This window comes from Chelon labrosus, assembly GCF_963514085.1.
Source record: "Chelon labrosus genome assembly, chromosome: 17".
Lineage (NCBI taxonomy): Eukaryota > Metazoa > Chordata > Actinopteri > Mugiliformes > Mugilidae > Chelon > Chelon labrosus.
In genome coordinates this window covers 20,518,897-20,532,238 of record NC_140350.1, presented here as the reverse complement: position 1 = coordinate 20,532,238, position 13,342 = coordinate 20,518,897, and the positions used below count along the sequence as shown (strand labels likewise).

General features: G+C 42.3%; 1 protein-coding gene across 1 annotated transcript; it reads right to left on the bottom strand.

The window, feature by feature from the left end:
• Positions 1 to 2,026: 2,026 nt before the first annotated feature.
• Positions 2,027 to 12,394, bottom strand: znf346 (zinc finger protein 346). Its single transcript, XM_084565115.1, has 7 exons — positions 12,316 to 12,394; positions 9,705 to 9,808; positions 7,421 to 7,516; positions 5,440 to 5,590; positions 5,073 to 5,318; positions 4,685 to 4,784; positions 2,027 to 4,578 (listed from the first exon to the last, which is right to left on the bottom strand). Exons 1-7 carry the CDS (start codon positions 12,371 to 12,373, stop codon positions 4,389 to 4,391), a joined length of 945 nt encoding a protein of 314 aa, XP_084421241.1. The 5' UTR covers positions 12,374 to 12,394; the 3' UTR covers positions 2,027 to 4,388.
• Between the last annotated feature and the right edge of the window lie 948 nt (positions 12,395 to 13,342).

Here is a 13,342-nt window from a genome sequence, read left to right as displayed (position 1 = left end):
TGACTGGTGGACTTAAACTGCAATTTTTTAATAATAAAAGTCACTGCTATTCCTAATTTGTCCACTGTTTTAGACAGAGTAGTGGACAGAATACAACACCCAGAACTGAACAGCAGATGGCAGCAACTTTATTTGTCATGGACATCATAAATTAAGCATTTCTTACAAAAGTTGTGAAGAGTTGTGAAACCATGCAAAGATGGACACAACCAAAATAAGAGCATATTGACATCTAGGACAGTTTGGTGCAACATTAGGGTATAATTTAGACAACATGTGGACAACCCTAACCTGAATCAAGCCATGTCTGATACAGAGAGATGGTATTTTTCCAGGTGTCTTGTGGTATTGTGGTTGATTTAGTCCTATGTATGAGGGGAGCTATCCAGAAATAATGCATATATTTTTGATATTGCTCCTATTTATTGAGTGGATTTACATTAAGGACTAAACACAGTAGGCCTTTAGAGGGTGGAGGTGGATAAAACTCCGAACCTGAAGGTAAATCAAGAAATTAAGACATTTCAGGTCGTTCATAAAATGTTATGTAAAAGGATAGTTCATTAAACGTAAACATTTCCTGTATTCAGAACTTTTTAATGGGTCACTGCACATTCACTCTTTACATTTATTTTGTGCAATACACACTTTGATTTGTGCCAAACCGACCTAGCAGCGTGAGCAGAAGACAGAGAGTCTTGATTTGTTCACATTACACACCCCGAAGCATCAGTTCTGTGGTTAGACTGAGAGATGTAAAGCCATCTGCAGCAGTGAAACCCTCAGACCAGTAGGTTCGAAGTGACTCAAAACTGTGTGTGCATTAGTTGCAAAAGTCCACGTGTGTCATATGTGTTCATCTTCTCTTTAGCTGCGGAGAAAACACCCACAATCAAGAACTGTGGGACTTTCAGCCTCAGTGAGTTTCGCTTTTCTCCATCGTGAAACAGCCCCACTAATATATTCAATCAGCTTCTGAGGAGGAGCACTGGCAGCCAACAGTGACGTCTTTTTATTTCATTCATTTTGTCTGTTTCTAATCTAGACCTGAGTATCTAATGTAAAAATATTTAAGGTTTGTTAAAAGTTCTTCTTTTTTTTTATGTCAAACTACATTCGTTTTGGTAATACACAGAAGAAAATTCAATAAAAAAATAATTAAGCAAAACATCCACTGAGGGGATGTCTTTCAAAGTGCTTCATTGGAAAACTACTTTCTGATTTTTTTCTGGGGTTGTTTTCAAAAACCGTAGTAGTGAGCTGAGAGTTTGATCTGACTGAACAATAATAATATTAGTATTGTGTCACTTCCCTTTCTATATTAATAATATCAAAGAGCAAGTGCGCCACCATGTGGACTAAATAATATCAGCCTGCATGAAGTGAGACTCTGGTTTCTATCAAACTGATAAAACCTTTTTTATTCAAAGTGCTCAGAGCATTGCATTTAGTTTAATTTGACTGTTGTGTCTTTAGTCTGTGGTTAGACAACTGAGTCAGCCTAAGAAGCATTCAACACATACACCGATCAGGCATAACATTATGACCACCTTCCTAATATTGTGTAGGCCTCTAAAACAGTTGTGACTCATCATAGAATGGACATGGGCCTTCTGAGGGTGTCCTGTGGTGTCTGGAAACAGGATGTTGTTAGTTGGGGGCCTTTGAGGGGAGGGGCCTCTGTGGATCATCCCACAGACACTTGGATCAGTTTGGGATCTAGTGAATTTGGAGACCAGGTCAACACTGTGTGCTGTTCTTCATGTTTTTTTTTTTTTTAGTTGTTCCTAAAGTGTTTTTGTGTGTGTGTCTGTGTCTGGCTGCATCCTGCTGGGGATGGCTGCTGCCATCAAGGAGTGTCATTGCTATGGGGTGGGGGTGCCTGGTCTTGGTGGGTGCTACACGTCTAAGTAACATCCGCATGAATGAATGCCAGGTCCAAAAGTTTCCCAGCAGAACACTGAATTGTCACAAGATGGTCAATTTTATTCACTTCTCCTGTCAGTGGTTTTAATGTTGTGGCTGATCGGTGTATGCGATAGTTGCTATATAGAATCACAGGTGTTCTAGATCAAGGGCCAAAAACCAAAGGCAGTTTGAAGTCAGAGGGCCTGATGTCTGTTACATGAGTTTTAAGCGTTAAATGTCAACACTCCAGTGCAAAGCTGAAGTCAGTCTCTAATTTTGTCTCAATGTTGTGTTTTGATCTTGAATTCAAACCAAATTTCTCTTCAAAATCAGGGAAACAACCCCTCCTGTCAGTCCTGACGTCTCCTGTGTTCTCTCTCTCGTTCGTTTGAACCCTATGTGTAAAACTCGCGTTAAAAGGAAACACAAACTCTCTTAAAACATTTCTCTACTTTATGCACATCTTCGCGGCATTTTTTCCCCCCTCGACGACACATAACTTATATCGAAAGTAAATCACAAAAACAGCTAGCACACAAACGATGAGGGTGCAAAACGAACAAAAACAAAAAAAGGCCATTCGTCTTTTATACACGGTGCACTGTACAGTATTCATGAGCCCTCTTTGTAAGAATTACATCCAATACAAAAAAAATACATGTGTACTTTCGTTAGCCAGAAAGATGACGACATTCAATACTAAAATATGAAACCAAACGGACTAAAAAAAAAATGTTATTCTTATATTGACATCGCTTTCTATTTTGACATCAGTCTTTCTCTGTGGTAAATATTATGATCTCTGATATTGACAGCAGCTCAGAAAGCATCTATTAGTCTCTACAGAGTATATAAACCTCAGTCTGGACAGTAATCCAAAGTGGTTCACCCTTCAGCAAACCAAGTAAGTAAACAGTACAAAAAAAAAAAGCTTATATATTTTTAACCACCAGCTGTTAAAGAGCCAATGTTTCAGTCAGTTTGAAACAGACCTGCACAAACTTAACACATTCATGTACTTCTTGAAGTATTAAAATCTTCCTCTGCTTACAGACACGTTAGAAATATCTTACGCTAGGTTTTTGTTAAATAAAACTTTTAAAACGGCTACAGAAATGAACATTTGGTACTTGTCGATGATAAACTACGTTTGTAGGGATGTAGGTTTGAAATAAAAAACGTGTTTAAATTGGTTCTCGTAACATTCAACTAAAATTATAACACGAGGCTGACTCGATTGCTGCGTCCACGCCAGGTTCAGAAAGAAGAGACGAGAGGACGTGTTTCAATAAATACATTCACCGGAGCTGCACACCAGCTATGGTTCAGGTGAGACGACAACTAGAAAGTGTCTTAGCTTCATAGCGTTCACTGATAAGAGGTTAGTCGGGGTTAAATGATAGAAATACGCTTTGTAAACCAAAGTTTCTCCAGTTAGAAGCGAATGCATGTACACTAAGGCTCGATTTCAAACCTCAATACTTTTTTGGTACTGGATTATACGCGTTTGCTCTAATAGGCGTAGACACGGCAGCAGCCCAAACTCTACGCAGACACCAACACCGTAACTGACGCGCCACAAGAGCTATGATTGGTCCGCTTGGTAGTAGCGTGTTCCCGCTTTAGTACTTCCGGCTGCTTCTCCATCTCCGCAATTTTCTAACTGATCGTTTAGGATCAACAGAGATGGAACACATCGAGGAAAGGTTAACTGAGGATGTTCGGAGGTACAAACATTTGTACGACTCGTCTTCGGCGGAATTTCAGCGAAAGTTTCAGTCGCCGTTGTTGAAAATGAAGCAGGAAGTAGCGCCGACTAGCGTTTGGGTGGAGTTGTTAGAGAGCGAGCCAGACTGACGAGCGCACAAGTATAAATGGCTCGCACAGGCGTAGGTTGCGTACGTAGGTTGCGTACGTAGGTTGCGTACGTAGGTTGCGGCGTCTATGTCCCGCATCACTCTGAATGAGCCTTTAGGTTAAATGCTTTATTTATTACTTTGCCCATTTTCTTTGCCTGTTCTTGTGAGCAGTATTTGAAAGCCTCTTTGTTGGTTTTGTATGAAAATGCTTCACACAGTAAGGTGTTAATCAGCTCTAGCGTTGTTAAAACCAGCTCTAACGTACATGAGCACGGAGAACGGGTTTCTTTTTGTTGGCTGCTTCGCTGCTCAACCCTTTGTTACTCCACATATGCACACATCAAAAGCAGAAAAAAGAAAAAAAAAAATATATATATATAACATAAACACATTCTCCAGCTAGAAACTCAAAATGATAACATGGTGTTCCACGGTCCAAAGCTGAGGTCCACACAACTCCGTTCCAGGGCGGGGGTGGGGTGGTGGTGGGGGAGGGGCTACTCAGGAAAGACGGGAGCTGAAGGTTCATGGCGGCTGATGCTTTGTTAATATGCTTAAAGGGGGCTGGTTGTTGTGTGTCATACCAAGTCCTGACCTCTACAGTCCCAACCCTGTCCGGCCTCAAGTGTACTGATACTGCTCTGAGTACTGTGTGTCCTCTCCGGCTGCGTACTGGCCGTCTCCGGTGCCGAACTGCTCGCTCTCCGGGACGAACTTGTCGTCCGCCGCGGTGAACTGGCTGTCGCTGGCGTACGACGATTGTTCTGCTGGGTGTTTGTTCTCTGCGGTGTTCAGGCCAGATTTCTTCACTCTAAAAAGTAAAACAAACGCAATGTTTACCGTTGGTGTTGCAGACATCTAAAAAATACTTAAAGTGAACAAAGCTTTAATTTCCCTGAAGAGGTAAAGCTACTCACTGGTTCTTATGCTTGGCGCCGCTGATGTGAGACTGGTACTGATCCACGGAGTTTAGTTCGATGTTGCAGATGGTGCATGGGTAGCCGTTTAGTGTGGAAGCTGCAGACGCACAGAAACAGAGAGGAGGTAGGTTAAGGTACAGAGAGAGCACACCCACAGTGAAGAACTACCAGCAATGAAGGTCTGGACCAAATTGTTCATTTTAAATGCATTCTGCTGTCGATTCAACGTCTGACTAGTTCCAACGTTGTGTGATACACCAGAAGAACTAGGGCTCACCGACGTGCCGACACCGAAAGAAGGTCCGACTGTCTGCTTGGGCAATTCACAGCCCTTAAACTCTTTGAATCTGTGCGCACTTATGAGAAGGAAATCAAGAATGATCACCTGGCGCCGTGGAGGGGCCGTACGTCTCCATCAGTTTTAGCTTGGTCATCTGTTTTCTATGCTTCTTGCCCACGTAGTGCTGCTGGGCCATGAGCGGGTTGTTGAAGGACGCCTGGCAGATGGAGCAGAAGCGGTCCGGGTTGCTGTTGTCGTCCGCCGCCGTCGTCGCCGACGCCGGAGCGCCGCTCGACTCCTCCGTCGGGATCTTCTTGGGCTGAGCTGCTGGTGCCGTTTGGGGGGCTACCGCTGAAGAGGAGAAGCAACACAAACCATTACGTGAATGGTGTTCCCCCTGACTCTGCACGATACCTTCAGAGACATCATCATGACGGCGATACGCAAATATAGAAAACAGATCAGGACGTACCTGGGGTCTGAGGGCCGATCGTTTTCAGCCTCAGGTTCTTGGCGTGAACTTTCCCCTGATAGTGAGACTCGGCCACCACTGGAGCGGAGAAGGTCATGTTACATACATGACACACCTTCAACCGGTCTGTGTCTCCATTGTTACAGTCCTGCTGACAAAGGGAACATGATTCTTGATAAATGAGGCATCATTTGTTCTATCAGAAAGCTTTTATCACCATGTAACTTGGACTTTGGGGATCTGACTAACTGGGGATTAAAGTCCAAATACAAAAGTATGATTTGCTTTGGGACAACAGCATTTGGCTTGTTATTAGTTAAAAATAATCTCCATTACAAGTCTTTCTGAAAGCTTACAGTCTCTTTGATACAGCTGTTACGTCTTATATTTATCTCATACACAGATCAAGTAAAACATTATGACCACCCTCCTAATACTGTGTAGGTCTCACATGTGGTGACTCATCAGAGAATGGACATCTGAGGGTGTCCTGTGGTGTCTGGCAACATAATGTTGTTAGTGGGGGCCTTTGGGTCCTATGGGTTGAGGGGAGGGACCTCTGTGGATCATCCCACAGATAATTTGGGATCAGTTTAGGATGTAATTTGGAGGCCAGGTCAACATCTTGTGCCGTTCTTAATGTGTTTTTTGACTCGTTCCTAAAGCGTCGACTTCATCCTGCTGAGGATGGCTGCTGTCATCAAGGAGTATCATTGCTATGGGGTGGGGGTGTCTGGTCTGGTCTAGGTGGGTGCTACATGTCTAAGTAACATCCACATGAATGAATGCCAGGTCCAAAAGTTTCCCAGCAGGACAGTGAATTGTCACAAGATGGTCAATGTTATTCACTTCTCCTGTGAGTGGTTTTAATGTTGTGGCTGATCCGTGTATATGTAAGAGAAATCAACATTTAATACATATATATTGCATAATGTCTATTAGTTTCACTTTAATGAAGAAGATCTGTTCACGGGTTCCGTCTCTGTCCCTCCACCGTCCCTTGTCTTCTCCATGTTAGTGTCCACGCTGTCAAAATCACTTCAGCGTCAACACTCTTATCTCCAATTATCTGTTTGTCCGTGTCCACCAAGCCCACCAGTCCCTGTTCTTTAAATTCATTGCACTTTAGTCTCTCTTCTTCTCCAACTGTCTGGCTGTCCTGGTTGTCAGGGCAACTCAATCGAAGCCTCCATCAGCCTATCTGCTGCAGCACCACGCCGGCGTCTAGACTGAGGAGTCACCTGAGACTCAACCATGTCAGTTCTCATCAGAGTCTAACCGCCGAGCTCTTGTTTCTAAAATAAATGCTGCTCTTTACTGACAAATGATCTCTCCTTATTGAACTGTATCTATTCCTGGTCTGTATGTATACAGAGGATCAAATCATGAACTTTATTCTTCAGCTGTTTGTCTGCAAATTAAAATTTCAACTCAGAGACCAGCTTAACCTTGGACAAAGCAATTCCATGAGATAAAATACAGCGTTTTTATACTCTGCTTGTATTCACTGCAGCATACCTTTGTTCCTGTTTCTTATTCTATACACACCGGATGGATCTGTGGCCTAATTCTGACTGGATTTGCATGAAGCAAACAGTGAATACCGCTCAGCCAAAAATAGATCTTGGCTGTATTTATGGGATAAACTACCTAAACGGTCTTTAAATCCAGGTGAATGTTGTTCAGATTCATTCAAATGTGCTTTTTTGTTTTTTGGAAAACCTGACAGCCTGAACTATCAGAGTCATGCTGGTGAGTGGGTTTTGTATAAATAGAAAAGCAGGCGGTTATGACAGGAACATCCAGGGTTGGTCTTAAAATACACAAACCTCCTGCAGAAATGTGTAAGACACCCTGCGAGAGCCAACTGCTCGGCCTGCACTCGTTTCAGATAATTGGTCGGCGGGCGAAGAGTGAGAATTAACAGAGTTTGTCGTGACTAAAAAGTTTTTCTTTTCTGGTTCAGAGCTTTTTAACTCACGCTGTCGGATGGTAACGTCTTTAACTTTTTGAACGGCGGCTCCTTCTCATTCTGGATGGAAAGATAACGCCGGACTTTGTTGGCGTGTTTCTTGCTCTGAAAGGAGAAACACAAACATCAACAGCGTTAAACACATTTCCAAGAAGCAGCATATGTATACTGATAACTGGTGTGTGTTTGCAGGAAGGACAAGTTCAGCGGTAAATTCTGGAAGTCATTTATCTGCCGCTATTTCCCACCGTATAAACGTCAAACATATGATTACGATTCCTCAAATGCAAAGATTTGCTGCCTTTCTTTATTTCCCAACACCAAAAATAAACACCTCTGTGTATTTTGAGACATCATGGGCTCTTCTGAAGGACATAAAACCCTCAGCTTAGGGTGTTGAAGCAGCTGCGCGACAGTGTGTAGCTCTTGCTGGCCTCTCAGCTAATAGGCGATCTTTTTGTTTCCCCAAAGAGTTTTTTTCAAGCAGATGCAAGAACGTATGTCCATTGGCTGTGGAATTTGTAGTGTGTTCAAGTGCAACTTTGTGGCCCAGACACGGGATGATGTCAAATCTTAGATGTTGATTTCAAATAAATTAAAAAAAAAAGATAATAATTTATTTATCCCACAGTTTAAGCTCGTTACATACTCTGCAAGAAATTTGTTCTTGTTCCTGGTGCTGCAAGAACAAGAAAAAAAGTTTTTTTTGGCCAGGTCATTCATACTTTACGAGAAACTCAAGTTCCGAACTCCGGGGGAAGTCCTCATAGGCCCCGCCCACTGCAGCATACATCACTGGCTCTAAGCATTGTGGGAAATGCGGGAGACAGAAGACTTTTCGTATTATTTTCGGATGTTGGTCCATCGGATTACGGCGTTCACACTGCGAATATTAGCATCTGGGAGCTCATTTCCGCTAGCTACTAGCATTTCCGCTTTTCTGCATTAACCACACCCACTTCCAAATTCCGACCAATCACAGAATAATAATCATACACCACACAAGAAAAAATAATTTTTTTTTGTTCTTGCAGTCTGAGGAGCAAGAAATAACTTCTCACTCCTCGTGGAGTATGTAACAGCCTTTAAAGGACAACGCACACAAGAGATTAAAAATAAAAGTAAACATTAAATAAATACAAAAAATAAAACATTAAATTTTACGGATGTGGTCTGCTTCGAGCAGGCTTGTTTGTATGTACAGCCTCACAGCAACAGGAAGAAAGGACCTGAGGTAACACTCTTTCACACAACGAAGGTGAAGCAGTCAGCTGCTGAAGGCGCTGCCCATTGCTGCACCATGAAGGGGGTGGGACTGGTTTTCCATCTGGGATGACAGCTTTGCTATCATCGATCCCCCGCCACCTCCACAGGCTCAAGAGGGCAGCCCAGAACAGAGCCGGCCTTGTTCACCAGTCTGTCCAGTCTTTTTTTTGTCTGCAACTCCACAGAAGATTAATATCCTACCAGATTTTGAAATCAGGTTGTATCAGATCAGGGAGCGCTGAACGCACCATCCCCTCATCCATCATCACGGATGTAAACACCTGCGAGCCGGTTTCCCGAACGCCAAACAAACCAAACAAGGCAAAAAAGAAGAATTCCTTGTGATGTGAGACAAAAGCTAGAACGCTAACATTGGCCTAGAAAGCTAGAGTGTTTACCGCTCCTTGACAACACAGCTGCTCCGTGTCCTTCTAGAGCTATTTCTCTCTTTTGTTATTATTTTGTGTACTGGGACAGCCCCAGCACTTTGGGATGGATAAGTAGATCTATAAACACACCACGTTTCCAAATAATCAGAGTCTAACACGGATTTCTTCACCGCTTGCTAGGAGGGGTGAATCCGAGGAAAAGGACAGACTACAAGAGTTTTGGGGCAGAGATCCTAAGATATCCATTTGATTTCTGTACGCACTGAAACGCCAGATCTAGAGGGAAAGCATTTCATCTCCTCTTCGTCGTCTACGTTCCGGTTGGTAAAACACAAAAATGCGCAGCGCGGCCAACATCTGGTCAGCAATGTGGCCAGACGTCTGCTCACTCTGCTCTCAGCAGGTTAAACATCTGTTGGAAGTAATTTGTGATTTTAACCTAAAAAAAAAAAATCGACCTTCCTAGTCCCTAACCCATGTCAGCTTTACGGTTACAGTAAGCCCATAAATGTGACGTAAAGTGCATTTCATAATCACACCTTCTAGCTGATAATTATACACCCCCCTGAGTATTGTAGTGTATGAAGTGAAGTCCCCTGGCTCTGAAACAGCAGCAGCAGCAGACTGGGCTCACTGACCTGATAATGAGTCAACTTCTGAGACTCGGAAATTAGGACGGCGCTGCAGACGTTACACTGGGAGTCGGAAAACAGGTCGCCGTGCTCCTTTATCATCTTATTTACTGCGGAGAGGAGGAAGAGAGAAACATTTTCAAATTGGGTTACGTCTCCGGGGGAAAATGTAATTATAACACAACGTAAAACGTCCATGGCAGCGGTTCAAACAACACCTCTGCTCAAGATGCTCCTTTCATTTGTCAAGGACGTAAGACAGCTCAGTGGTGTCCGCCTTCGATGACAGTGAAACCTCCGTATTAGATTAATTTAACGTAGTTCTGGAAAGCAGGCCCCTTTCAAACAGATTTCTTTTGCGTCCCCCGTATGCTCATGCTAAGGCCCATGCAGATATCTGCTGACAACATACTCCCAAGACACAGAAGCATGTATTGGGAATTCCTGACACATACAGTCTGGGATTTAATTCACCTTGATGCACCAAAGGCATGACAAAAAAAACAAAACAGGTGGTGTATTATACGGCTAGTCGGGGACACTGTAGGAGGATGGTGACGTCTTCTTCTGCGAGCGCAATTTAATTTGGCTCTTAAAGATGTGGGATACGTCACTAGCTTGCCTAGCCGTCTACAGGCCAGAAAACATCAGCCCATAAGGAACTTTTTTTGGTCTGCACGGTGGCGGAGGGTCAACTTGGAGAAGATGACCAAGATGGAGCCGTGTCGTTAATGTCTCCGCCCACGTCGATTTAGTCTTCGTTCGTCTTTTCTGTCCCTGCTAAAAACTCGCCCCATCAGTGGATGTTTACCCCGTGTGAGACAAACATACAGAAACGCACAATGTAGTTATTCAAACCCGAGGATAATAAGTAGTGGCTACAGCGTTTACGTGGTTATCGGGCACTAATCCTTGCGTTTTGAATGGATTATGAAAGCGTGACACGACCCCTCTTAATCTGACTCGCTTCAGATTATTAGTGTAATACTAGTGACCATTAAACATAACAACTGTCAGATTCTTTCCCAGTTTTTTCACTTTGTAAATCCTTACTGACGACTGCCCCGTCCACATCTACATTCGGGCCTTGGTGGCTATAAATATCGACACACTTTTGTTTAAATTTAGCCAGCTATTTGTTTTTAACGATTTAACCGCATCTTAAATTTCTCCGTAAGGCAAAACACGTATAAATAAACTCTATAAATAAACAACACGAGTTCAGTTACATAGCAGGGAAAAAAAAAAAGAAAAATATGAAAAATGTATTAAGGCGGGAGTTCACAGCAAAAAGCAGCAAGAGCTCCTGGAAATGGAATTACAAGCACTACATCTACTGAAGCCTTTAGTAAATCCAAAACAGGTTTTTTAAAGAAAAAGAAAAAAAAAGCAACTGGACTTGTAGAGCTTTTTTGAGACCACTCATCCGAGTAGCTTCTTCGGTTCTCGGGGACTGGTGGGAAGTTTGAGGTTTAAATAGGAAACTCCTACTGAAACTTGCTCGCTGTGTAAACAACCAGAAACTGGTGCAGCTAATTTCCATTAACGGCCATCAGTTTCCGGTTGTTTGCACACAACTCTACAAGTCCAGTTGCTTTTTTTTTTAAAACCTTTTTTTGGATATACCTGGACGACTGAGAACCTTCACAAGACGCCTTTAGTAAAAGTACCAATAAACAGCTGTGTAGACAGATTTGTTTACATATTTCCTTGCAGCTTATTGTGTCCTTTAGCACAATTAATTAAAATAAATTGCAATCATGCATTAACTGTCAGTAATAGCAGGCAACATATTTGTTATTGAAAATAGTTGTTGGCAACAGATGTATAGTACATATGCATGAACTAACATCCACTATTTGTGCAAGTGAACCACCTAACAGCAAGATTAAGTTCTAAATTATCTCCAAATTCAAGATCTATAACCGCTTTAGTGACTGCTGAGACAGTCTTATGGTTGCTTATTATTTGTTTAGGTGTCAGTATCCCCATCACATCAGCTGTGCACAGATAAATGGACCAAACTATGCAAACAGCCGGATTTGGATTATTAGCATTTAGCATCTGTGCTTCACGCAAACAAGTTGATTATACGCATATTACACATCTGCGCTTGAAAATAACTTTAAGATCATTCATAAAACGTTTAGCTGCGATGCTGCCCATTCAAAAGTTCAGAGCTAACATGTGTCTTGATGCTGTGAAGCTGCATACACAAGCAACACTGGGATTAAGCGCACGCCGCGTATGACCTAAAACATCCGTGTCAGCTGAACCCATGCGAATCACGCCTTCCTCGGGTTCTACCGCTCCACAAGCCGGGGCACTGATCCGCAATCAGTCCGGAGGAACATCGGGTGCAGACATGCTCTCCTCGACCTTGGAGCCGAAACGGCTGCGGCTAGCTTAGCTTAGCATGCTTGGCAAACGGCTGCGCTCGCTCGCTCGCTTTCTCACACACGCACACACACACACACAACTGCCGGCTGACGTTAGCTCAAAAGAAGCTAACAACAACAGTGGCATTTCGCGCTGCATTCGCCCAGGCCGCCACCGGATACACAGAGGCCATGTTGTATTAAAATAATCAATAAATGATTAAAGAAACATGTCATACTCTCCGCCGGCCCCGAAGGTAAGTAAGGAAAATCCTCCATCTGCATCTCGACGGCCATAATTTCCACACACAAGCAGCGGCGTCGGAACGCGCAGGCGCAGTTTTACGGCCAGAGTGCCCACTGGATGAATTTACAAAGAATCTTTCATACTTTTACGTCCTATTTTTGTGGTGTAAAGAAGAAAACATGTGGAAGTATGTTCCCCACTTTTTGTAGTTTTATTTGAAATAAATAAGGACAGAAAGAAAGAAGCGGAATAAAACTAACTACGTTTTTCTGCTTTTATTATCACGTCTTATGAATAATACCATGTAATAGACAACTTGTCACTAGATGGAGACAAATAGCTGTTAATGGAATAACAACAAGTCAATGTTGCTGAATTAAAATAAATACAGAATAACGGTTTCTGAAATACGTCGTTATGCCCAACTATAAATAAACTATAAACAACTAAAAATAAAGTTAAACGTATCTGCTCTCAGGTCTTAATCTGATCAGTTCTCTGTGTAGGTATCGTTTCCGTAGTGTAGTGGTTATCACGTTCGCCTAACACGCGAAAGGTCCCCGGTTCGAGACCGGGCGGAAACACTTATTATTTAAAGTTTATTTAATACTGAAAATGCAAGGCTTGTAAACCCATGCTTTTGCTGTTATATCGTACGGAAGTGTATTGCTGCCACACTGTAGAAAAAAAAAGGCTCACTATTATGTAATTACATGAAAGTTTCTTGTTATAACATGATATTTTTCACGTTTTAACAAGATAAGTATCACGTTATTACATGAAATTATCATGTTATTTCATGAAATTATCACGTTATTTCATGATAATGATATTTTCATGTTATAACGTGAAAATATCATGTTATTTCAAGATAAGATATTTTCACGTTTTTACATGAAATTATCACGTTATTTCATGATAATGATATTTTCACGTTATAACGTGAAAATATCATATCTTGAAATAACATGATATTTTCACGTTATAACATGGAAATATCATTATCATGAAATAACGTG